General features: G+C 57.0%; 1 protein-coding gene across 1 annotated transcript; it reads right to left on the bottom strand.

The window, feature by feature from the left end:
* Positions 1-1,956: 1,956 nt before the first annotated feature.
* On the bottom strand, positions 1,957-24,966 carry DRAXIN (dorsal inhibitory axon guidance protein). Its single transcript, XM_032863410.1, has 7 exons — positions 24,820-24,966; positions 12,212-12,672; positions 9,633-9,823; positions 8,383-8,494; positions 7,885-7,974; positions 6,220-6,309; positions 1,957-2,225 (listed from the first exon to the last, which is right to left on the bottom strand). The coding sequence occupies exons 2-7, from the start codon at positions 12,660-12,662 to the stop codon at positions 2,113-2,115; spliced, it is 1,047 nt and encodes a 348-aa protein (XP_032719301.1). The 5' UTR covers positions 12,663-12,672; positions 24,820-24,966; the 3' UTR covers positions 1,957-2,112.
* Between the last annotated feature and the right edge of the window lie 1,460 nt (positions 24,967-26,426).

Below are 26,426 nucleotides of genomic sequence, written 5' to 3'. Positions count from 1 at the left end.
AGAGAGGTTTGTTAAACACTGAGGGGGGGCCTTGGGATCCCCAGCTCTGGGGTTAGGAGCTTTTGTGACCACCTACCTTTGCGACCTCAAAATGAAGGTAGCTGGGGCAAAGAGCTAGGCCCTGAAGGTCCAAACGTGGAACTCCCCTGCTCGACAGGGATTGTTCCATGGAGCCTTTCAGCTTTGTCCCGACCTTCTGTGCTTTCCACGGCTGAGGCCCTAGGGCCATCTGAGCTGCTACCCCCCAGACTTAAGCAATGCTGTGTTTCTTGCCTGCAGCCTACCCCCTTAGGGTTCTAGCACAATCTCAAATCAGCCACCCCCAGTGAAAAACACGGCATGGGTGTTTTCTGGTGCAGTCTTAGACAAAACTGCTGGGGATTTTGATTTCCAAACAGCCGGCTTTGATCTCTTTCATTCCCTGCCCCACCTTCACCCCTAAGATTCCTTTGCCCATAGAACTTGACTAAGGAGACGTGAGCCAGGATATTTCGTTTCTCTTTGATCCATCTGCTTTGCTTGGTGCCAGACCCCTGACCCTGACTGATTTTCCCAATAGAGTAAACAGCCCTGGCATCGCGGGTGTGGTCCCCCCGGCAGGCGTCCAGGCCAGAGAGGAATTTGGACAGGGAAGGCTTTTGTCGTTTGCAACCTGGTTTGCCCTGGACCAGAGGGCTGACCAGGAGTGAGGTGCCAGGCGTGGTGGGTGGGGGGGTTTAAGCGGCTCCTGAAGTGGCCCTTAGAGCCCAATCCGCTGGGGCAGATGTTCTGGGTGGGCATCGTGGGTGGGTCTAGCTTGCGGGGGCCAGTTAGTTTCAGACAACACCTGAACCTCAGAGGTGTGCCAGTGCGTCAGGAGGCTCTGCTGCAGAAGTGTGGGATGGGGGGGCGGTCTAGAGACGGTCTGTGGGAGGCCTGGAAGCCACTAAGGCAGTATGCAAAGTGGGCGCACATGCACAACGCGTGTATTTTTTTGAGCCCACATCAGCATTCGATTCTCGAAGGGCATGAACTACAGAAACTAAGGAAGCGATCGGGGTGATGTTAAAGTGCGTGTCCTGGGACTGCGTGAGCACAGCCACCGAAGTAGAAGGAACAGCACTGTCGCTTCTTCCAAACACATAGCGTCTCATATTACCAGCTCCCAGAGGGCAGCGGCCAATCTTCCCAAATCATTCCTTCCCAGCAAGCAGGGGCTTAATGCATGCTTTGTTTGTAAAGATGATACAACTTTGTCCAGGGAGGGAAGGGAACATCCCGTGACTGCAGATCTCAGCACGTGAAAGGAACTCCCAGGGAACGTGTCTCTCTCACTGAAGGCCATGGAGAACCTGGAATAAGTCTGTGGTTGTGGAGAGGCAAGGATGTGGGCCAGGAACCCGACAGGCTTGGCCCAGGTGCAGATCCCAGCTCTGGCATTTACTCCCTAAGACCTGGGTGCTCTCAGGGGGCTTCCCCAGTGGCAGCATGCCCCCGAGAGCTTGTTAGAAATGCAGAAGCGACCCCACCAGACTCTGCATTCTAGCCAGATCCCAGGGGTTCTTACACAGGTTAAGTTTTGAGGGGCATCCATCTGGGACCCTGGACAAGTCCTAACCAACTCTGCCTCCGTTTCCTCACTGGTAAAAGGGTAGTAATGCATCCTTTGAAAGGTCACTGTGGTAACTAAATGAGATAACGCATGGCACGCATTTAGCACAGCGCCTGGTACATACAGGTGCTCCGCACGCATCTCCTGGGATTCTCTGTCTCTCTCTGGCAGTTTCCCTTTCAAGGCGCTCAGAAGTCTCTTCGTTCTTGGACTTGAAGCGGTTGCAGTGCGGAGGTTGGGCAGTAGAGGGCACTCTCGACATTGCCATCCGCGGAGCACCGGGCCACCGGGAGGCGCAGGCCGTGCGGGTCCTCCGCGGGCGGGGAGGTGGGCGCAGGTGTGCGGCAGTTCGGCGCCCGGGCGCCCGGGGCTCCCCTCCCGGGGCTGAGGGTCCCGAGCTCGAGCCTGCTGCCTCGGTCATCCGGTGCCCCACCTGATCTCCCACTGCTAGTTCTAAACAAATCGCCCGGCTTCTCCGAACCTCCGCGGGGCCGGTGGGGAGGCGCCTCTCCGCAGAGCCGCTAGATGTTGATGAAGGATCCCTGGTCGCTGTTGGCCGTCTCGGGCTCCACGCAGCGCCCCTTCCTCCGCGTGACCCTGCGGTTCCTGTGGAACTTGGCGTAGCAGCGCAACCCTGAGCGAAGAGAGGCAAGGGGGTCAGCAGTGCCCACCGCCGGGGCCCTCCTCCCCTTCCTTCCTTCCTTGAGCCCTCTGGGACTCCCTGCACCCTCTCACCACCACCCTACGCTGCCCTGCAACCCACCCAGGGCAGCCTGAATGGGCTTCAAAAAGGCGATCGTTGGGGGAGAAGGGAAGGATGGACAGACGGAGCACAGGGGCTGTTCAGGGCCCCCAGACTACTCTGTGTGATACTGTAATGGTGGATACCTGTTACCATGCATTTATCAAAACCCGCGGAATGCACAGGGCAGAGACTGAATGCGAATGCAGATTATGGACTTCGTCAACGTTGGTTCCTCCATTGTAAAAACCGAACCAAATAGTGCAAGTGATAGCAGAGGAACCGTGCAGGGGAAGAGGGCATAGGAGAACAGTGTTTTCTGTGCCACATTTCTGTAAACCCGACACTGCTTAGGGGGAAAAAAAAGGATCTCCCCCAAAAAATTTGTGAAGGAATGCAGATTCTGCTCTCCCCTATAAAACCTGTGGCTCCCCCTTGTCCTCAAAAGGAAATCCAAACTTCCTACTCTGGCTTACAAGACCCCCTGGGACCTGGACCTGCCTCCTGTCTGCCCTCTTCACTTCCCACTCTCCTCTTCATGAGCTCCAGCCACACTCAGTCTTCTTGCTTTTCCTCAATACCCAGCCATGTTCTGCCTCAGGGCCTTTGCACTTGCTTTTCTCTCAGCCAAACTCTCTTCCCCAAGCTCTTTGCATCGCTGGCTCCTTTGTGGCCTTCAGGTCTCAGAGACCCTCCCTGACCACTCAAACCAAAGTCAGTGTGGCCCTTGTGGCCTACCAGTGGGTGGGTTTCAGAGCTGAAGCTCTCTCTTTCATGACCACAGGCATCCCCTGAGATACATGGGTGGATGTATTTTTCATTTGAGGCCTCAGAAGGCCACCTCCTCTTGGTGGTGGGGGCAAGAGATGTGAGTGTGCCTGAGCAATCCCTACAGTTCGGGTTAGGAGTTGGTCCCAGGGTCCCAGGAAGATGGGACATTGCTGCTTGAAGATTCACTTATGTCACTACCAAGAGAATAAAGGAAATGCTGTGAAGTTTGTGCTTAGGGGTCTAGAATTTACAACTGGGTCACTGGGCATCCAGTCCTGAGGTCACATAAGTGACACTTGGAAAGGAGCAGGGGATTCATGAGCAGGAGTGCCTGGTTCCTGCAGAAGCCCTTCCAGAACCCTCTACAACCCAGGCTAGCCTTGACTGCCAGACTTCAGCCCTGGGCCCTCAGGAGTCCTCTGGACTTTTGCTCTTCCTGAGGGTTCCTGGCATCACCTAGATCCCTCCAGTGTGGCATCTTGGTGACCAACGTCCTCACGGACCAGCTTTAAGGAGCTGCCTGAGTTGTCATTTCCCTTCTTCTTCCCCTTCTTCCCCTTCTCCTCCTCCTCCTCCTCCTCCTCCTCCTCCTCCTCCTCCTCCTCCTTCTTCTTCTTTGGAGCCTGAGTCTCCAGGGAGGAGGCAAGAGTTTCCTCCAGGATCAGGGACGGCCAGAGGGATTAGAGGAAATGAACAGATGTGGCTTTGGGCGCAGATATATCTTTTGGGTGCCTGGAAAGCTGCACCCCTCCCACCCAAGGTCCAGGGGAGGAAAGAGGAAGGATTCCTGGACTCAGTAGGGCCACACCCGCCTCGCTTGGGCACCAGGGTTGAACCGGGAGGCCAAGGACTGTGATTGGGCCTCAGCACTGTTCTGGACCCTGTGGACTAGAGTGCCCTCTGGCCCACTCCACACCTCAGTCTCCTACTCTGTGAAATGGGGCCCCAACCCTGCACACAGGCAACAGAAGGTAGTTTTCTAGCATCTCCTGCCCCTCTCGACCCTGCCCACTTCCATCCCCTCACCTCTCCGTCTCCACTCCTGCCCCCCAGAGTCCTGCAGCTGGACCATGTCACTCTCCAGTTTAAAACCTGCCTGTGACTTCCAATTATAAATCAAACGAAGCTGACAGAGCCCAGTGTGATCCTCCCTGCCAGCTTCTCCCCACCGGCCCCGAGGCCACCTTCTTTGCTGGCCACTGTGTGCCAGGCCCACTTAAACATTCCAGCTCTATTCTTACCCGAGCTCTGGGCCTCTGCCCTGCTTCTTGCCTGGGGCTCTCCCTCCTTCTCCGCAGCCCTATCCTCAGCTGGCTGGTTCTGCTGTCCCCTCCTGTCCAATCTTTCTAAAACAGCCCTGATTTCTCATCAGACTGCCCTAATTTTCGTTACAGCCCTTATTTCTTTCTAAAGACATCTCATCTCCGGGGCGCCTGGGTGGCTCAGTGGGTTAAAGCCTCTGCCTTGGGCTCAGGTCATGATCTCAGGGTGCAGGGATTGAGCCCCGCATCGGGTTCTCTGCTCAGCAGGGAGCCTGCTTCTCTTCCTCTCTCTCTACCTGCCTCTCTGCCTACTTGTGATCTCTGTCAAATAAATAAATAAAAATAATAATAAAAAAAAAAGACATCTCATCTCCTGATTTGCTTACTATCTGAACATCTCGCTAGAGTGGAATCCAGGGTGGGGGGTGTTTGCCTGTTGCCTTCGCCGCTGAATCTCCAGTTTCCAGAAGGGTACCAGACACATCGTGACCACTCAGTAAATATTTCTTGAATGACTAGGCCCAAATAGCTTTACTGCTTTCACAGCAGATAATTTTTGAGGCTCTTGGGAGCAAAAACAGGGCTCGTATCTTAGGATGGCTAATAGAAGGACCAGGACCAAATTCTCCAACTCAGGGCGTGTGAGAAACCAATTAGCTACTGAATGATATTGAGTAATTACTGTTTGTGTGTGTTGGCTTGTTTTCCTTGAGAGAGAGAGACGGTGTGTGCGAGCAGCGGGGAGGGGCAGGGAAGGGGGAGGAGAGAGAGAGAATCCCAAGCAGACTCCACACTCAGCACGGAGTCCAACACAGGGTTCGATCCCATGACCCTGAGAGCATGACCTGAGCTGAAATCAGGAGTCGGACACTGAGCCGACTGAGTCATCCAGGCGACCGGTATTTTATTTTTCAGAGAGTACTTATCTTGTAGAGATATATACTGAAATATTCACAGATGAAGGATTGGCAAACTCCCCAGAGTTGCTTCAAAATCATACTGGAACGGAGAACTGAGTGGGGGAGAGGCAGCCCAGACTGGCAGTGAGCTGGTAAGTATTGAAACTGAGTGATGGGAAATGGGGGCTCCTTATTTCAAACATGAATATCTGAAATTTTTTGGAATATAAAATTAAAAGTATTCCCCAACTTTGCTAGCTGTGTGAGTATGGGCAAGTCGCTTAACCTCTCTGTGCCTCAGTGCATCCAGGTGTGAAATGGGGGTGGTAAGAACTCCTTTCCCAGGATGGTTGTGACGATTATTGGAGATAAGGGGAGTGAACTGCCAGGCACAGAGCCTGGCACGCTGGGCACACCTGGGCAGGAGGACATGCCCGCTGCAGGTGGGAGGTCAGAATAGTTAAGGATGGAGACGGCCAAGTGCATCCGCCGCCCCCCCCCCCCGCCCCGCCCCAGCCGTGACTGGGCTGGGATAGTCCCACCCCTCATTCTCACACTTGGAATGACTAGCCTGGGGTAGAAGTCTGGGGTACCAGCCTTCTCAGATTTGATCTTATTTAAAGAGATGTGCTCCTCTCCTCCCTCCTCCTACCCCCAGATCCTAGGAGAGTGTGCCAGCTTGTATTTCAAGAGGTGAGAAAAGCAAATCTGAGAAACGATGCCAGGAATCGAGACTAAATGAGTTCACAGATTGGAAGGCACCGAGCAAAGCTGTTCTTGCTCGCGTCTTCTGCTCCCGAGGGATCCTGCCACCCTCTCCTCTGCCGTCGGCCCCTGGGCCCACCCTCCACTGGGAAGTCTTGGCCTCCTTTCCGTGCAGATCCAGCTTGGAGGAGCAGGGGTTTACCGGCTCTGGAGCACAGGGGACCCCCTCCCCGGAGAGGGCGGGCTTACCTTCCATGCACATGCAGTCATCAAAGCATTTGTTGTTAAGGCCACGGTTGTGGGGCGTGCAGAGATGCTCTCGCAGCTCACAGCAGGTGCCTGCCCACACAGCAAGCCTACGGTCAGGCTCAGCCGGCTGCCCGGACCCTCCCACCAACGTGCACACAGTCCCGCCAGACAGGAGATCCATCATCTCTGTGTCGGGGCTGTGCCCTGGCAGGGTGGGCCATCTGGTGCCCAAGGCTCCCTGCTGGGACCACCGATGGATATCATGGCCAGGGCCCCCCGCCCGGGGGGGCCGGTGGCAGAGACCCCAGCTGCCCCAGATGGGCAATTGATAGATCATGGCGGAGCGAAGGCAGTGTAGGCTGGCCTCCCAGGGAGAGGGGGCAGAGCAGTGTGTGTGTGTGTGTGTGTGTGTGTGTGTGTGTGTGTGAGTAATCAGCTTGGAGCTGGGAGGGGCCTCAGGGATCATTGCCGCCAGCGTCTTCTTTGACAGATGGGGAAACTGAAGGCCCAGGGGAGCAGCAGGAAGGCCCAAAGGATGCCCCAGGGAGGCCTGAGGACCGGGTTTCCCCCCCCACAGACCCGGCCAGCTTCTAGGGTGACTGTCCAGTTGGCTCAAATTCAAGACTTTTCTTTCTGCTCAGGGTGAAAACGATGGTTTGGAGAGGAAGCAACCTGTCCAGGAGCTGGTGGTCTGCCTTAAACAGTGTGAAATTGTTTCTTTGGTTGCTGTTCTGTGAAATATTCCAGCCGCTGGACTAACAAGCATGGCACTGTGGCCGCTTGGGTCTCCCCTGTCCGCCCCCTCTGCCGCAGCCCTATGCTGTCCGGAGGTGAGGACAGCAGTGAGCACCTTTAGGGCTGGGCTGATGGCACCCTGGTTCCCCAGCAGTCCAACACCCCTAGTATGGGGACCAGGGCCTGGCCAGTCCTGCCCAGTGTGACCTCCATCAGCAGGCCATCCTGCTCCGGAGCTCCCCAATCGGGCTGGCTGAGATTGCATCCCAGGTTTCTGGGTCCATTCCTGCTTCCTCCCCACTTTTGCCATTCACAGGCCTTCCCACTTCCCCCAGAATAAACCTCCTGCCCTTGGAACCCTGCCTTGGTATCCACTTCCCGGGGGTCTAAACTGACCCAACAAGGGCCAGCAGTTTGAGACATTAGTCCCAACGTCAGGCCCCTTGTTTATAAACTATATGATGGGCACAGCTGCTCTACAGGGAGGATGAGATGATGGCATTCCCCCCCCCCGTCCCCCAGCCCCCTACGAGGCCCCGAGGTGTCATAAGGGGACAAGGACAGAATTAAGCCCAAACAGGTGTTAAGAGGAAGAAGTTGAGTGAGGGCTGATCCTGACTTGAGACAGCATAGGGCTGGGGTGGAGAACCACACAGACCCAGGTTTGAGTTAGCTCCTTGCTGTATGACCTCAGCCAAGACATTTAGGCTCTCTGAGGCTCGATTTCCTTGCCTGAACCCTGGGGATGAGAGGGGCCCTTTCTCTGGGTTGCTATGAAGATTTACTACAGTATAACAGCAAGTCTCAGTAGAGGGGTATCCCTGATTGTTATCATTTGTCCTCCCCAAAAGGCTCTCACCCCTGTACGGGCTCTTCCCCCCACCCCCCTGCACCAGCCTCCTGCCCTGATCCTGGGTGCTGCTTGGGTACCTGGCAGGCAATCTTGGTGATGGTCGCATGGCTCCCCTTCAGCAGGTGATGTCTCATTACCGTCGCTGGAGAATTTACCCCGGTGTTTCTCTGGGGACAAGAAGATGTGTCATCAGAAGCTGACGCCCAGCAGAGCAGAGGGACTGAGCACCGGGGATCATACGGCCACTCACGCTGTGTGCTGTGGATGAGACTCTCTACCTCTCTCTCTGCCTTAGTCTTCTCCTCTCTAAAATGGGATCAACAGCAGGATAGACCCAAGAGATTGTTTTTCAGGGTAAAATGAGTTGGTAGAGGAAAACATTTGGCCCTCGATCAGCACTTGAGAATGGCATTGGCATCTGGGTGTCAATCCCGGGTTAGACTCCATGCCTTTCCACTCTGGACATCTGTAGGTCAGGCTGGGCTCATTGGTCTCCCCCAACGCCGCCCCGTCACAACAGAGGGTGGGGAGGGAAGGGAGCCCAGGCATGGGGGTGGCAGGGGAGGTAGACATACCTTTCTTCTTAGCCGAGGGCCAGACTTCGGGTTTTAAGTCTTCATAATCGGTCCAGTCGAACAAGGCCATGTCCAGCGTGGGCATCACCTCCCCATCAGGCCTGGGCTGAGCCTGCAGAAGGGGCACGAAGAGGAATGAGGTTGGAGCTCCCAACCGGTGGGAGTGGAAATGTGGGATCCAGAACCAGAGGGCAAAGGAGGGACTCCTCAGGAGCCGGGGGAGTTGGATGAAGCCAAGCCACTCACTTCCCTGCTGTCCCTTCTCTCCCCTGCAAGCTTACTAGCTTTCTGTGGCACCCTGAGACCATAGCTCAGCTGGACTCACAGCCCTGGCCAGAGGTCTCGGGGCTGGATCAGCACATGGTAGGACATAGGCAATAAAGGCATCTTCTAGGGCAGGGTTCTCAACCAAGCGGCTTCCGGGGAGCCTTGGACAGCATGAGACGTCATGTATTCCTTGGAGATGGTCCCCAGCTTTTATCAGACACAGGTGGGGCCAGGATGTGGGGCACCTGGCTGGCTCAGTCAGTGGAGCATGTGACTCTTGATCTCGGGGTTGTAAGTTCGAGCCCCACATTGGGTGTAGAGATGACTTAAAAAAAAAAAAAAAAGAATCTCAAGAAGGGGTATAAGACCCAAAAGGGAGTGAGGATGACCTACTGCTTAAAAAGTCTGACTTCTTCTATACATATACTTTATTGATCTTCAATAATTTTATTTGGAAAATATTCAAAGCCTCAAAAGGGGTCGAAGAAGGATGCACATCTTGTTGATTTTTCATTTATTCATATGAGACAGAAAGAGCACGTGCACAGGAGCAGGAGGCAGGGGCAGAGGGAGTGGTAGAAACAGGATCCCCGCTGAGCAGGGAGCCCAATGCAGGGCTCGATCCCTGGACCCTGGGATCAGGACCTGAGATGAAGGCAGATGCTTTACCAACTGAGCCACCCAGGCATCCCAGGGACATGGTCTTAAAAATTTTTCTTCTCTGGACTGTTGGGTCTGTATGAAATTTTTCCCGAGGTCCCGGCTCTTTTCCATGGAGAGCCACTGTGCAGAGAGGGTTCTCGCCTCCCTGCTGCCCCTGGAGTGAGCCCCTAGGACCACATTCTCCTGGACAGTGTCTGCTGGGGTGCACCCGACCTGGACGGGCATCAAGAGACCTGGTTCGATGGCCTCAACCAACTCCCTCCCACCCCCTGGCCTCAGTCTCCCTGCATATACTCGGAGGCTGTTCTGGGGCCCCTTACCTGGGGCCACAGGGATGTGACAGGCAGGATCAGGGACTCTTCTGTGGCAGGTGCTGCCTCAAAAGTGGTTAGGTAGAGGTTGGTGGGGGCCAGGCCGGTGGAGGACTCCTCCATCGTGGCATCCAGTGCCTGGTCTTTGGGGGGCTCTGCCTTCTTCATCAGGGAGCTAGGACCTCGGACCACGGCTCGGCCTGAGACATGGAGGGGGACACACAGGGGCTTTATCGCTCACCATCCTGGGTCAGCCCACAGCAAAACTCACGTTTCCAACGCCAAGCAAGGAGGTGGCAGGGACCATGGGAAAAGCCATTGGCTCAGCCAACATTCCTGCTGCTCCCTTCCTGGGGAGGTGGAAATGGAGGACTCAGGGTGGCAGGAAAGAGGAGGGAGGGAATGTCTTGAATGAACTTGTGGTGTTGCTGAGGGGACAGCCCAAGGATTCTCTCTCTAGAGCAATGTTCTCGCAAGTTCAAGTCTGGGTTGGTGGGTGCAGCCAGGGGTGCAACAAATGGAAATTAGTGGGATTAACCACAGGAGGCTTCCTGGCAGAGGTGAAGTTTGAGGAGGGGTGTAACGTGATGAAGCTAAGAGGCATTGCAGTAGGGGAGAAGACTGAGAAGGTAAGAGCTGCAGCTTATCATGTATAAATGAGTCTTCCTATGTGGTGATAATCATCCCCCTGTTTATTAAGTACCTGCTGTGTACTGGGTCCTTGTCACATGTTGGGTCCTGCCCTACAAGCATTATTTCATCTAACCATCATAGGAACTCTTAGGACATGGGTGCTCCTTCAGTTTCATCTACAGGGGAGGAAACTAAAGCACAGAGAGGTTAGGCAACTTGCCTCGGGACACACAGCTAGCAGACAACAGAGCCTGGATTCAAACCCAAGTCCATCTGAGTGCAAAGCCAATGCTTTTTAACAACTAATGCTGCCTTCCAAGACCAATGGTCGTTGGGGTAGGTTAAGTGTGAGGGGGACAGAGTGTGCTGGGTTGGGGTGATCAGAACAAAGAGACTTTGAGAGAAGCTGGGGGACCCGAGCTCATCCTTGACTCTTTTTCTCAGGCAAGATCTGACTTTAAGATTGGTTGGGTCCGTTGGGGCCACCTCACCCTCCAGAAACTAACCGCAGAGAGTAGAAAGGGGACTTAGGGACCACTGAATCCGCTCCATTCGTTTTACAGAAGAGGAAACTGGGGCTCAGGCAACCGGAGCTCCACAGCAAGTTAGCAGGGCTGGGCCTGGCTTCTAGACCTCCATTGTCCCCTCCTCCATGCACCTAACACGCCGACTCCCTTCGGAGGCCCCCCCTGGCTTGACAGAGCTGGGGCCTGGGGCTGAGCCAGGATGAGATCCTGCCTTGGGGATACCAGCGTTCCCTCTCCAACCTGACACTGACCTCCAGGGATGGGAGGCTGAGTCTACGCTGGGGTCTCTCAACTGGGTTCTGTCCACCTTGGGGGGGAGGTCTCAGGAGGCCTGGCAGGGAAGCAAGCCCCTGCTGATGCAAGAGACGGGGGGCTTGAGTCTCTATCACTCTCCTCCTACAGAATACCTGTCCCATGTTTGTGAAACTTGGTCTGCCCCTGGAGGCTGTCTGGTCACCTGAAGCCGAGGTTGCCTGGTGGCCTTGGGGCAGGGGGAGACAGGAGGAGCCATGTGGACAGAGTGGCTGGGGTGTGTTTGTTCAATGACTTGAGTGGGCAAAGGGAGGGGGCAGCTGGGGCCAGGGACAGCGGGGCCCTCACAGGGATTTGGGGTTGTGGGGAGACCTAAAAGAAGGTGAGCAGGGCTGCTGGGGAGCACCTCAAGAGACACGCAGGGCAGAGGCAGGAGGGATAAGGACACCACGTATCTCCCTGGGTCATCTGCATCCGGGTCAGGGGCCGACGATTTCCACGTCAAGAGCAAGTTGAGAATTAGCTATGCTCATTGCCCCTGATGCCTGCCAGGCACCATTCTAAGCATCTAAATCATCTATGAATCAGCCCCGGAGGTGGATGGGGCCATTATCCTCATTTTGCAGAGGGAGAAACTGAGGCACAGAAAGGTGACTTGCACAGGGCACACAGCCAAGAAGTGGTAGAGTCACAATCTGAACTTGGGCAGACCCAGCATCAGGGTCTAAACGCTTGGCCCCCGCTCTGGGCTTCAGAGTTGGTTAAGGGATGTGCTTGGAGGGCACCGAAGGAGTGCATCTCCATTCAGGGCTCATCGTGGGCTGGATTCAGGTCAGACCCAAGGTAGAACTTCCTGATTTAGGAGGATTGTTCATTGTGAAGATGGAGCTTCGACATCTGTGTATCCCTCTCCTCCCACGCTCTACCACCAGGCTTCTCCCAGCTCCTTCCTCTTCCCAGATCATTCTGACTTTTGAGAGACCCTCCCCACTTCTGGGGGTTCACTGCCTGCCCTCTTTGGGGGCTCTGAATATCTTCCCAGGGTTCTCACACTTCCCTCATGGCCTCCCCCTCCTGCTCAGAGAGCCCCCTTGGTCATTTGGGTATGACCTTTCCCCATCCCCCTACCCCTCCCTTCCGGGGCAGGACCCCACCCCCTTGCAGACCTCCGGCTACCTCTGTGCAGTTTCAACCTCTCCCTGCGTCTCTTGTGCTCCCTGCTGCGTTTCTTGACCCTCTCCGACCCAGGAGACTGGTTCTCCTTCTCAGGGTAGGGCAGCACCAACCCCAGGAACAGCTCCTTGTCCTGCACCAGGCCTGCAGGACTCTGCCCAGGCAGCAGCTCCTCTGCCTCTGGCAGCCTGGAGGCCTGCCTGGTGGTGGAGACCACAGTTCCGTCCTGGGCCTGGCCAGGCATGCCTGGGCCCCGATCCTTCTTGCCCAGGCCCCGCCGGCGGTGGTGGCTGGCTGGAGGCATCCACAGTGCTGGCTCCTGGAGGTCGATGTGATTCTCAGGGAGGTTCCGAGCAGAGGTTCCAGGTCCCAGGGAGCCTGCCAGGCTCAGCTCCAGGAGCACCAGAAGGGCGAGGAACAGCATAGGAACCCTGTGGGTGCTGGGCCCAGCCATGAGCTCTGGTCTGGAAAAAAAGTAGCACCGTGAGTGGACAGGCCAGGAGCCCTCCTCCTCTTCTGCTTCCCTACTTCCAAGTCCCCTTGCCCACATTATTAGAGCCCAGTGTCTATCGACAGGGACGGAGGGCGGCTTTGCCCCCAGGGGACATCTAGCAATGCCTGGAGACATTTTTGGTTGCCACAGCGGGGCGGTGCTTCTGATTCCAGGGCCTGGGTCCAGGGATGCTGCTGGGCGCCCCCAAGTGCACAGGATGGCCCCAGCATGGCGACTTGCTGGACTGGAGAGACCACACTGCTAAGGCTGGAAAGCCCTGGTTTAAATAGTGTAAGCAGCACCCAGGTTCCAGATGAGTCTAGAATCCCTTTCTCTGCACACACCTCTGCCCTTTGCCAAGTACCCCAGAACGAGCTGGGTCCTTCCAAGCTCAGAAACAGGACTGTCATCCCGGAGGTTGACTCAAAGCGTAAATTCAAACAAACAGAACAGCCCCCTGAGTATGGGCCCCAGGCAGGAATCAGCTTTTTCAGTGCTTCATGGGAATTTATGTCACTTTGTCTTTCCGACAAGCATCCAAGGTGGTTCCTAGTGTTTCCTGCAGCAGAAATGAACTGGCATTGCTGTGTCTGTGCTCTGGACCTGCCTTGCAGCTGCCCAGAGACAGCCCAGTCCTGTCCTCACTTCTTTCTTTCCCTCTAAGGGCCTGGCAGGTTCTGACCCAGCCTTGTCCCTGCTGGGGCTGCAGAACTTTGGAAGCCTGGCTCTGCCTCCTGCAGGTGGGGTGGGGGGTGAGCTGACCCTGACCTAACCTCAGGGTCACCCCCCCATTCTCCATCAGAAGTGGGGTATCCTCCTATGGGAGGAGGGAGCGACCCTCGATGTCCCGGAGGACCTCAGAGATAAGGCTCATGAGTCCTGTGGCTGGGGGTGGGTGGGAAGGCTACTGAAGTCCGGAGCCCACCCCCTGCGGCCCTCCCCCACGACCCCCACCCTGTACCAGTCTCACGGCGTCCAGACAAGCTCAGCGCCAGGTTAGCCGGCTGATTGCATTTTTATGGCCTCCCCGGGCCTCCTATGTGTCCCATTAAGCTGGAAAAGGGGCTTACACAAACATTTCCTTGTGGTTTGTGGCCATGGGATCATGCAGGGCGGAGGAAAGGTTGGTGGGCCCGTGATAACTCCTAGCATCTCTCCCTCCAGTCCTCTCCCTCACCTGCACCCATACCAGGTTCACCTTTAGCCAATGCCCAGTGAGGCCCTGGGAATGGGCGGGGAGGGTGGGTGGGACAGGGAGGCTGGGGCCCCGCCAGGCTGACCCACTCTGAGGAGAAGGGGGACCAGAGGGTGGCGTGGGGAATAGCTCCTCCCACCTTGCCTGTTGCCCCTTCCTCCCAGCCTGGAGTGTGCTGGTCCCCTGCGAGGCCCAGGCCTTGTCCCCACCACTGCCCTCAGCTCTGCTCTTTCTAGAACCAGGGGCTGAGAGAGTCTGTCATATTCCCTCACACCTTGGGAGCTGCCTGCACGTTCTGGGAGAGCTGGGTGGCACCGTGGGGTGGCTTGGCGTGACAGCTCCCATCTCATCACACAGCCTTCTGCTCCGAGGACCGGACACCAGGCAGTCCCGGCCCCGCTGTCTTGGCCGCCTCACGGGCCACGAGCTGGTTCTGCCCCCTCAGCCTCACCTCCAGCCTCTCCCTAACGAGGGCCCTGGAGGCCCAGCTCAGGCGGCCAGGCCAGGCCTGCTGCTCCGAGCTCCTGAGGCAGCTGGGAGAGAGGAGGGGCCCATTCTAAAGGCCTGTCAGTCAAGTATTGTTCCGCTCCCGGAAGCCCCTCAAACAGGGTTTCCAGGCCTGAGGCAGATGCGGGCCACTCTCCAGACTGGTGCTGGCCAGACTTCGTTCTCCCTGTGGCTGAGAAAGGCTTGGAGGCTGTGTGGGATGCGGTCCCCCGCCCGGCCCAGCCCTTCTGCCTCGCAGGGACAATAGCCCGGGAGAAGCCCACAGAGCGGCCTCATGGGAGGGAAGCTTTGGAATCCCCCTCCCGAGGTGGGAGTCAGCGAGGCAGGTCAGGAAGGGGAGGCTGGCTCAGGAGGAGGGGTGGGCAGGACTGCGGGCCTATATGGGCAGCGTGCTTGGCAGGAAGCTAGCCAGTGACTCCGAGAGCCGAGGTCGAGCGGTCTGAGCGCTGAGGACGCCCCCTACTCTGCAGAAACCCGGAGAGGAGGCTCATCCCACACCCTCAGGCAACACGAGCCCACACTTGGCCATCTCTCTCTCTCTCTCTCTCTCTCACTGACACCCTGTTGCCAAGACTTCCAATGGCTGTGGGTCTGTTTAACGTACCCCAACGAATTTCAGGACCATATTTGTTCCCTCCCTTTGCACCCCACAAATCATGCACAAGCCTGCCTGGGGCCAGCAGAAGGGGATTTCAGGGTGCAGTGCGGATGGACCCACGGGGAACCGTCCGTCCCTCTCTCCCTCTCTCAGCACCGTCCTGTCCCAGACCAGCCCATACTGCTGACAGATTCCTCTGACCCTGACCCTCGCCTGCTTAAAACTGTCCTTGGCTCCCCTTTGCCTTCCCATTCAACCATGGCCTCCTGACCTTGGCACTCGAGACCTTGTATAATGTAGCCCCGACCTGATTTCGCAGCCTTGACTTTTTCCTCCCCTTCACAGCCAATAGAGACTGTTTCCTGAGCCGCGAACACACCCTTCTTTCCTGTCTCTGCTCTCACTTGGGCTGTTCCCTCTGCCTGAAACAACCTCTTTCTCCATGCCCATCTCTCTCTGTCCAAATCCTGCCCATCCTCTGGAGTCCACCCCAAATGTCCTCTCCCCCAGGAAGTCTCATCAGTCCCCCAGTTATAAGTGCTCCCGCCTGTGCTCCCACACAGATTTGCCCAGCTCTTGAAGACCGCCCGTGCCTTCTCCTGCTGGGGCAATCAGCCATTTTTTTTTTTTAAAGACTCTGATGGGGTCCAGCAGATCCTAGGGGACTCCATCCCCTTCTCTCTGTTCCTATCACATCTATAGGACGCTGCAAATAACAGGCACTAACTATGGGTCGGGATGGAAGCAGACTGAGCACAAACTGAGAGCTGAGTGGGAAATCATAAATTCTCAGGGCGTGGTGGTGGTGGTGTGTGTGCGTGTGTGCGCACGAGTGCACGCGTGTGCACGCGTGTGTCTGTGTGTGTGGGTCTGGGAAAGATTGCTGGAGTGAGGGCTGGGACCCAGGCACCACTTTGCCCCGGAACTACACGGAGCCCTCTCTCCAAGCCCGCAGGGTTTGTACGAGGATCTTGGCCCGACCCCGCAGCCAAGATGCCAGCCTGGCAAAGCGCCACTCAGCACACGTGGGATGCTACAGAAGTCGTGCCCGGGATCCATAGCGATGAAGGGCTCCAATCGATTTCTGTCACTCTGGAAGCCGGCTGGAGGCAGCGTCACAAAGCGCCAGGCATCCAGGCAGAAAGGGGCAGCAGGTGCCCGCCTCGCCCAGCCCCATCAGACCTGGACGCTTCTGCCCGTGGCTCGCTCGCTCACAAAGTCTCTTCTGGGTCTGGGTCTCACCGCCTCCCCCGCAGCCTGGATGAGAGTTGTCAAGGGGCATCAAGACCGTCCACAGCCCAGAGGTGGCCCTCGGTCCTCTCATAACTGAGATCTAAGTGACTCATTAAAAGCAAAACAAAACAAAAGCAAATGTAATCTTCGGAGTCTCCACTTCCTGGGGAAACTCGGCTCTACATGCTGATCTCACCCGCTTCTTATGGCGTCCTCTCCTCTGCCCTACATAGCACACCATGTTCCACGTTTTTTACAATGAGGAAGCGGAGACTCCGGGGCAGGGTTGCTCAGTCACACATCCAAGACGATGCCACTCGGGATGCACTCAGGACGGTCCTTCACGCCACTGCCCATGCACTAAGCTTCATCAGGGGTCCCCTGCCTCCCCCTCATAGTTGGTTATTGCTGTGAGTGCGGTCAGGGCCCAAGAAGGGGACCGGGCACTGGCGGCTGGGGACGGAGGGGAAAGAGCTGACATGTCCTGAAGCTGTCCCTGCACGCTGGGGATAGTTGACTTGTGAACTGTCCCCATCCAAAGGCTGCACGTGCAAATGAAGGCAATTAATTGAGCCTGGAGTTGGCTTTGATTCCTGAGCCCCTCCCCCACCAACACACTGGCATGTGGGGGCTGGGAGACTAGGGGGACTCCTGCTCCACATGCCTGGCCAACAACTGTGTTGCTGGGCTGCCACTGGGCATCCCAGGACAGCTGTAGGACTCACATTCCTACCTTGTTGATCAGCTCACTCTGCGTGGTGGGTTGGGGGATGGTGGGTTGGGGGTGGGGAGCAGGGGGGAGCTGGATGGGGATGGGAGGAGGGCTGGCTGCTGGGGATCTGGGCCAGGAATATCAGTGATGCTCTGATGGAGCTGAGGAGTGTGGAGCTCAGTCCAGGCTGTGAGCCAGACAACCACCCGCTGGGAGGACTTGGCCCAAGAACCCCTCTCCCTGACTTTGCATCTCCTCCTCACGTGGGAAAACAACATATTGGAGCCCCCACATTTGGTAGAGATGTTTCAGGGGTCCTTTAGATGTTCCATTTTTAACGTCTCATTTTAAAAATATATTTTAAATTATTCTGAAAGCCAACTATTCTGGAACAAAAACAGCGGATGCTCTCAAAGGCCTTCTCTGCTCAGATGTGAATGCGAGCACAGCGCCATCACAACTTGGGCTTCTCCTGGGTCATTGAAGACTGTCCCCAGGACGCAAAGGGAACAGTTTCAAAGAAGAACTGTGACCATTTGCACCTCCTTATGTACCCACTCTGGGATTCTCTGGACGTGACCCATAAAGCCAGTTAGAGGCCCAGCCTTCTGGGGACAAGTGCAGACCACATCCACTGCATGCCATCGTATTGCTGGGGATGAGTTCTTTTTTTCTCACTGATTCGCTTTAAGGCAGGATTGTAAATCGGAGGGCATAAGGTTGTCACCTGGCATGTCTACGTAGGGAGCTGACTGCTTAAGAGAGCTTGAAGTTGTGTCTACCTGAGACAGAGAACATTGATTCCAGGAAGAGATTCTCGGTGGGGGTGGTGGGGGGACTCTGTTCATAGGACACTCCCTTTCTCGGTTTGATGGGTTGGGATTATGAATAAGATTCCATGGGAAATGATTTGCACTGCTCAAAAAAGTTGGGGTGAGGGGAGTGGAAGAAAAAGACCACTGGTCACAAGTTGGGTGTCCTAAGGGTCTTGTCTGCCTCGGAAGCCTGGGAATTTATGACCCACCGGAGTGACAAGCCTTCTCCATCTGCCTGCCTATCTAACTGACAGCCCCTGTGGGGAGCAGTGACAGGCGATATCCTCCAGGATCTGGAGTAGGGACCCAGGGTCTAGGACCATCTCCTGAGCAGCGTGAACTCAGAGGACATATTGGCGCATGCTAAAAATTAAAGCGCAATCATATGGTAACAACCCCATGCCAGGGCTGGCCCTCCCTCTCTCTTGTTCTTGGAGGAGCCCTGTCCATCTTTCTGTCCATCTCTCTAAAGGGCACCAGTGGGACCCTAACCCCCAGAGCTGCTGGGATCCACCCTGGGACCAACACAGTGGTCTCTTTGGGATGATTCTGCTCTTCAGAGCAGCAGCCTCCGAGTCCCTCCCCCCGCCCCCCCCCCCCCCCCCCCCACCCCCTCCCCCCCCACCCCCCACCCCCGCTGCCCTTGTGTCTCTGCTCCTGCTTTTCACCAAAACGTTCTCTGCCTTATGCTCAGAAGAACAAATGTGATTACTGCCTCTAAGGCTTAAAACTCTCTGGGGGACATTTTTGCAACCTATCCAACGGACAAGAGATGAACTCAATATATAGAAAGGTCTTCGGGCACCTGGGTGGCTCAGTGGGTTAAGCGGCTGCCTTTAGCTCAGTCATGATCCCAGGGTCCTGGGATCGAGTCCCACATCGTGCTCCCTGCTTGGCCGAGAGCCTGCTTCTCCCTCTCTCCCTGACCTTCCCCCTGCTTGTGCTCTCTCTGTTTCTGCCAAATAAATCAATACAAACTTAAAAAATAAAGAGCTCTCACCTACTCCCAGCCCCTGGACACCCCCAGCCTGGGAGCCCTGGCAGTGACTACAGGACTGGAAGCCTGGCTCAGTAATGTTTAGGACAGATTTTGTTCGATGCAAGAATCATCTCTGGTTCTATGTTCCCATATGTCCATGAAGATTTTAGGAATGTCCTAACTTGGAACCCATCTGCCTGACTCCTCCCTCTGGTGCCTCCTCCTCACCAGGCTGCTGGCTTCCTGGAAGGACTGGAAGTGGAGAATGGAGGGGGCCATCCCCAGGCCCTCCTTCTGCTCGTCTGCTCTTAGAACAATGGGGCTGCCCAAGCTGGAGCTCTGGCTGGGGGGTCTTAGAGCTCATGGGAGAAGATTCCTGTCTTCTTTACAGGGAGCTGACTCCCCCAGGGCTGGAAAATGGGTAATTTTGCTTGTTCAATCAAAACCATTATAGCCTAGATTGGGGTGGGGGGGCAGGTGGCTTTTAAATTCCTGGGCTGGGCTCTTCCCAAGGCATTTTGGGACAAGACTTCACCCGTCTAGCTACTCCCACCATCAGACCTCCTCATGAGTCATGATGTCCCTGTCTGTGAAATGGGATTATCAGCCTGTCACGACATAGGATTATTTAGGAAATCAGTATTTCTGTGTGCTGTGTGTATGGGGGGGAAGGAGATTCCTGTATGCATGGAACCCAAGTAGTGTGTATGGGGTAGAAGGCAGCAAAGAGGAGCTCACTACTGGGGTGCTGCCCTGGGGGGTGCTCACTGATGTTCTGGGGCCTTGACAGTCTTGAGCTAGTCCCTGCCCCTCTCCCTGGTGGATAGGAAGGGGCATCATAAGAGCCCGAACCCCACCTGCCCTTCCAGAGGACTTTAAGCCAATCTGGCCTCATGCAGAGGACGAGGCATCTTGACCCATGAAGCCCCAGGGGCTGAGCATCGGGTGCTTTCTCTGCCATGAAGGCTGCGGGGAGAGGGACACTAGGGGGTCACCACTTGCTGAGCCCCTCTGGGTGTGGGACCTAGATGTCACGTCCGCCTGGTCCAGTCTGAAGGAGGAGACCTGGTCTCTGCTCCGATAATTGCCGGTCTGAGTGGGGACACTAGGTCGGGCCCTAGGGAGCTCCCAGTGTGATGGGGAAGATTCACGTCTTGCCTTGGAAGACTAGGAGGGAGGACTCCTAGGCTGATAAGAGAGACACCGCTCCTGCCCACAGGGAACCCTCAGCCCTGGACCCAAGGAAACCTGCCGTCTAAAGGGGCAGATCCAGTGATGCCCTTAGGGGTTTCCCAACCTGATAGGAGAGCTCCAGATTGGGCCTTGGAAGTTCCCAGAACACGGGGAAACATATCCTTTGCTGGAGGGGGTTTTTAGTCTACGGGCAAAGACACAGTCCCCTGTGCTCCAGGCGTCCCCACTCTGACCAGGTGGAGAGGCTGCAGGTCTAATGAAAGAGCAAGGCCTTAGGGGCCCTAGGCGGTTCAGTTGGTTAAGCAACTGCCTTCAGAGCAGGTCATGACCCTGGAATCCTGGGATCGAGTCCCCCACCAGGATCCCCGCTCCGCGTGGAGTCTGCTTCTCCCTCTGACCCTACCCCTTCTCATGCGCACTCTCTCTCTCTCTCATTCTCTTTCTCAAAAAAAAAAAAAAAAAAGACAGATCAAGGCCCAGACATAACTAGCACTGATTCAAACACAGAGGGCAGCATAAATCCATGAAGCGGAGCCATGGGAGGGGTCCATGGAGTGGAGCGGGAAGAGCTGTGTGACCTTGGGCAAGTCAACGAACCTCTCTGAGCCTCAGTTTCTTCTGTAAAATGCCAGGCCTTGTAAGGAGGAGGAGATGTAAAGGTATATAAAGTGAGCAGTCCCCAGTAAGGGCGAAATAAGCAGCAGCCCTGGTTTTCACAGGGAAAGGGAGAGAGGGAGTGGGTGGCCAGTGGAGGCGGGGGAGTGGGGTTGGTCCTGGAAGCATTTCTGCATCTGTGCCTGTGTGTGTAGGGGGGCAAGCGCAGGTGGCCATGTCCTCAGTCCTCAGTGGGGTGATCGATGGTTTCCGTGGGGTGGGGCAGGACAGGCCCCGGCCTGCCTGGACAGGACCATTGTCTTGGTAAATGAGGTTTGGCTTCCCCACAGGGGCGGCCCCATCTGTTTACATTGTTTCCAACCCTAACCTTGGGAATTGGCAACCCCCCTAAGGCCTCACACCTCAAAAAACCTACATAAGGGTGTTGAGTTGGGGGGCTGAGGAGCCCCCCTCCCAGAGGCTCCCAGTGTCCCACGCCCACCTCCTGAGTCCAAATCCTGCCTCCTGCTACATTATATGTAGCTACCACTACCCCCACCACCACCAAGCAATCCCCTGGCCCCCCTCTTCCCCAAACTTCATTATCTTGGTACCCAGACAATTTAACACCACTTTGCTGTCTGGGCAGACCCACCACTTAATCATCAAGTGACAAAATGCTTGCTGTTGGCTCTGGCAGAGGCCAGCGTGGAGTGGGAAGACACCTGGTGTCAGGCAGGCCTGGGGATGAATCCTGGCACCGGCACTTTATAGCTGAGTGACCCTGGGCAAGGCAATTAACCTTTCTGGGCTTCAGTCCCACATGTGAAAGAGGAATGTTTTGCTTGAGCATCCTATATGGGCCATGTACTAATCAGGGCCCAGAGCTTTATGCCCATTATCCAATTCAGCCCTTTGAAGTGGGCGAAAAGGACTCAGTATCAGGGCAAAGCTTTGTGGGACTTGCCCAAGATCACACGGTAGAGAAAGTGGTAGAGCTGGGACTTGAACTCATGGTTATCTGACCCCAAAGGCAGGGTCTTTGGCCACTCTTCATGCTACCCTCAGGGACCCATACCAATGTGGGTGCTGGGACTCTCAAGAATGGTGCATGTGGGGGGCCGTAAGCCAGAGCCTGGCACAGAGAGAGCCTCAAAAAACTTGTATTTTCTGCAATGACTCCATCTAAACAGGTCTGGATTCCAGCAGGGGCCTTGTCCATCCCCCTCCCCCAGTCCGGTGATGTGTACCAGATAGTCAGTGCCAGACCATGGCGCTGTGGTACAGAGAGTGGCCAAAGCTGGGACCTGGCAGGGGTGAGGGGCAGGGCCTCTAGCGGCAAGGGTTCAGCTGCCCTCCCATGTCCTTCCTGCAGAAGGCCCGTGCTCTGGTGGCCAAACGGCCCACTCAAGAGGAAGGGCTGGCCGAAGACGGTCAGAGGGGCTGGGGCAACAAGGGAGGCAGGTGTCACCTGAAAAGGACAGAATAAGGATGCTCGCATGTCACCCACCCTTGGGAACATGCCCAGGACCCCTCTCTGGAGGGAGCTCCTGTTCTCTCCAGGCTGTAGAATCAGGGAGGCCAGCATGCAAATTCCCGCTTCCCCACATTTCTGCCTGAACCAGGTGGAGCAACTCTTTCCAGGTCAAATGGTGAGGAGGCCAACAGCAGGGATTTAAACCCATTCTGTGGGGCTTGGGCGATCACTCCCCTGTCTATAACCAGGCACCAAAATCATCCTCATCCTCCAGAAGGATGAAGAGCCCCTGGTACCAGAGGGATTTTCCCCTGGTACCCAGGTGGCTTGCTCCCCCGCCAACCTTCCTGGCTATGGTCCTTTGCTCCAGGGCCAACCCTGGATAACCTGTGGCTTGCAATTCTCAGTTCACTCCTAACCCCGTGACCAGAGTTCCAGCTGATAGAACACGTGTGCCCAGGGCACCTACTCTGTGTACTGGGACCACAAACGAAATAGGACCCAGCCCTGCCCCAGGGAAGGGCAGACCCCAAGAGAGACAGGGAGGCAAGTGGGGAGCAGGAGGGCTTCCCATGAGAAGGGACAGCTAACCTTGGCCTGCAAGGAGGGCAGCCTTCGACTGAATGCAGGGCAGGAGAGACATTCCAGATGGAGGGAAGAGCCCTAGCAAAAGCTCCGAGGAAGTCAGCCTGGAGATGCAGGAAGTCAGCCTGGAGATGCTCAGCCCTCCGCAGTGGCTGAAACCCAAGATGCAAACGAGAGTATTGTGGGAGGCAGGTAGAGTCCTTAACTGAGTGTAACAGGGAGCATTTACAGGATTTAGGGCTGGGGAGGGGGGGTGGATTGAGCAGTGAGGAGGACGCAGAGAAAGTGGGTGAGGGGCAAGGCGGCTTGGAGGAGATTTCTGCAGGATTGCAGGGGCTGCTGAGCTGGCTTTCCTGAGGAAGGCTATGGCCAGAGGAGGCAGACATGGCAGGAGGGTCCCGGCTTGCAAAGATGGACCCATCTGCCACGCAGGAGCATGAGCCGGAGGCTGGATGGGGTGCGCCTGTGCCCCTAGTCCTTCCCTTGCCTCTCTAAAGAGAAAGGCTCAGGTTGCCAGCTCTGGCTGGGGCTGAAAACCAGCACTTAGCCAAGGAAGCCTAGAACTTGCTGGCTGGGAGAAGGTTTCCCTCCGCTGAAGTGACCCTCATGAAACTACTTGGCCCTTGTCCCTGCTGGACTCCTGGGGGTGGGGGTGTTGCGTGTGTGTCACCTGTTAGGAGGACAGGATTGCTATAATGGTCAGAGGCTCTGGGCAATTACACAGCAGGTCCAGGATACAGCAAGACAATGCCCCCAGAGGAAAGGAAATGGCTTGTGAGCCAGGGCCATTAAAAAAGAAATCAGTGCAAGGCAGAGATTCAGAATTGGGAATGAGTCACACGGATGCCTCATGATGAATGACCAGCTGTTGGCAACATTGACACAGCGACACTCATCTCATTTGGGAAGCAGAGACCCTTTTCACCCTGATTTTTAAACTGATTTTAGGACAGGTGGAGAGGAGGATTGAGAAGAGAGGGCAGTGCCTATGAGAGCGGGAACACTGTAATGGCCCCGGGCTGCAACTGTGACCTCCATGCGGGAAAGGGCCACAGTCCCATTTCTCTGCAGCATCTCTAAGGCTGGAATTGGTGGTCCATTTCCTCCTTGCTGTGGCGCCCCCATTCCCATCCCAGCCAGGGACTGAGGCCTCTCCCAGGACCCCCAAGCAAGCTGGCATACAATCTGCTCTTTTTTACTGTTCCAACATACGTCCCTGTAGGTAGGTACTATTATCCCCGTTTTATGAAGGGGACACTGAGGCTCAGCGACATGCGTTCCTTTGTCCAAGATCACTCCCAGGGCCTCTGTCTCCTGGATCACAGAGGGATGGTGCTGACCCCGTCCCGGGACACTTCAGCGTGCCACACAGGCCGGGAGGAGGACAGCGTGAAGTGTGCCAGGCAGGAGACCAGACGGAGGCCAAGGCCAAGGAAACACCCAGTGGAGGAAAGCAAGAAGACTTGGCGGGAAACCCAAGAGCCCCCTGGTCTCAAATCTGGGCTCCTGGCTCCAGCAGGCGGCTGAGACCCAGGTGCGCGAACAGAAAAAAGCCAGTGGGCAGGAAGCGGGCCTGAGCCGGGGCTGTCGGGGTTGCTACCGCGCGGAACCGGCCCAGGCGCGGGGCCACCAGCAGTACCGGTAGGGGCGCACCCAGAACCTCCTCTCCCAGAAATACTTTAGCCGCCCCCCAGCCCGTCCCGGCAGCCTCAAAAGGGCCAGGAGGACACGCCTGCCAGCTCTGTCCAGGGCTCAGGGAGTTTTCGAAGCTTCTTCGAACGGTGGTGGACTCCCCAGTCTACTCTCCGGCCTTGGAGACCACCCAGAGACTCAGAGACAGAGAGACAAAGAGAGACGCGGTCCCAGAGGGAGAAAGCGAGGAGGAGAGCGGGCGGATGCCGAGACCCAGAGAGGGCGGCGAGGGCGCGCGCGAGGCAGAGAGTCAGAGCTTAGAAAAGTGAGCGTCCGGCGGGAAGGTGGGCTGAAGCGGAGAACCGGGAGCAGAGCCTGGAGCTCAGCCGAGACGCGGCGAGGAGCGGAGGCGGCGGACACACGGACCCACGGCTCCGAAGGCGGGGCGGCCAGGGCAGAAAGCGGGATCCTCACCTCTGGCCACAGACCCCCGCGCGCCCCGCCCCTAAGCGCACCAGGTAGCCCACCTTTGTCCCGGCCCGCTACCAGGTGAGGCGGGAGGGCGGGGCCAGGGGCGGGCCCAAGGCCAGGCCTTACCTGTCCGGCCGGCGGGGCGGGGGCCGAGGGGCGCGGGGCCGAGCTCCTGCGGGAGCCGAGCGCAGCGGAGGGCCAAGCCGCGAAGCGTGGACCGCACGGAGAGGTGCGCGGGCGGCAGGAGGATATGCCCAGGCTGAGTGGGGCTGGAGGAAAGGGGAGGGGGCGGGAGCGCGGGAAGGGGGCGGGCGCGCGGGGAGGGGTGCGGGGGAGGGGCGGCTGGAGCGGGCAAGGCTAGCCCCCTGCTGAGGGGCAGCCCCAGGCCCGGCCGGGTCCCGCGCGCTCCCGGCCAGCGCGCCCTCGCCAGCTGCGCTCGGCTTTCGGGGCCAGCTCCCCAGAGGCCTAGCGGCGGCCGCCGCCGCGAGGGCGCGGGGCAGACAAAGGAGGCAGACAAAGGCGGGCGCAGTCGGGCGGCCGTGCGGGCACCGGGCGAGGCGGGCCCACTCCTCCCGGTGCGTAAGAGCCGCTTCGGCGCTGCCCGGAGCGCGTGGGACGGGCGGGGCGCGGGCAGCGGTGGCGCATCTGGAACGGACCCGCCGGGAGCGGGCGACAAAGGGTCGCGGCAGGGGGTCCCTGGCGGACCCCAACAATGGATCGGAGCTGTGCTCTCAGCTGCGGCCGCGGCTGGCTGGGCAGGGGCCGGCCAGTCCCCAAAAGGATTATTCCGCCCAGGCTGTCAAATGGGATGGAAGAAATGCCGGGTGCGAGGAAGGCGGGACGGGGCACCGCAGGGCCTTTGTAGCCTCGGAAAGTGCGCGGAGCGGGGGGCGGGGTTCTGGGAGAGGTCGCTCTTCAGTGTGGGGTATAGGGGGATCTTCAAACGTTACCAGGTGAGAATCCCGGGCGTGACGGCCGCACGCCCCAGCCCCGGGAGGGAAGGTAGAAATACAATTCTACCCAACACACACACACACACACACACACACACACACACACACACACACGCACAGAGTCTTCCTCTAGCCACGCCCTGTCCAAAGTACGTCTGATGCTCCCCAGCCCAGCCCAGCCGGGACAAAGCCAGCCCCAGAGGCGGCTCATCCATCACCGCGCGGGGCGCCGCGTCCCGACGACCCTGGGAGTCCGGGAATGCTGTGTTATTAGTCCCGTGGCCCCCATAACTCACGGCGGGGTCAGTGGGGCCACAGGCACGGCGAGGATCAAAGAGCAGTAGGGCGGGACTCCGGCGCGCGAGACGCTGCAGTCTTGCCTGGCGCCCGGAGCTCACCCAGTGGCTTCCTTTTCGACTGTTTTCCTCCTCCTCCAGAATGTGGCAGTTACGGCTCAGAGGTTTAGGAGCTCCGTTCTGTGGTCAGGCCAGATGCCTGGGCTTATCTGCGGACGCCATTCCTGGTCACCTTGGGCAAGGCGCCTAACCTCTCTGAGCTCATCATCATCCCTAACTCTTAGAGTTCAAGAATTAAGTGCGATGACCTTTGTAAGGAAATAATGTTGCTAAGATCCTGGCCTCATGGGGAAATGCTCTAGAAAAATTAAGTGATCTTGTTATTGTAATATAATCAGCCCAGTGGGCACCAGGATGGGCTGGGTTCTAGGCAGAGTGGAGCCATGACCTGATAGTGTTTAAGGAGTTCACTCCAATTCCTAAA

Source organism: Lontra canadensis, unplaced genomic scaffold, assembly GCF_010015895.1.
Source record: "Lontra canadensis isolate GAN:19392208 unplaced genomic scaffold, GSC_riverotter_1.0 scaffold25, whole genome shotgun sequence".
In the NCBI taxonomy this organism is placed as follows: domain Eukaryota; kingdom Metazoa; phylum Chordata; class Mammalia; order Carnivora; family Mustelidae; genus Lontra; species Lontra canadensis.
Note: the sequence above shows the minus strand (reverse complement) of the source record. Positions and strands in the feature narration are given on the sequence as shown.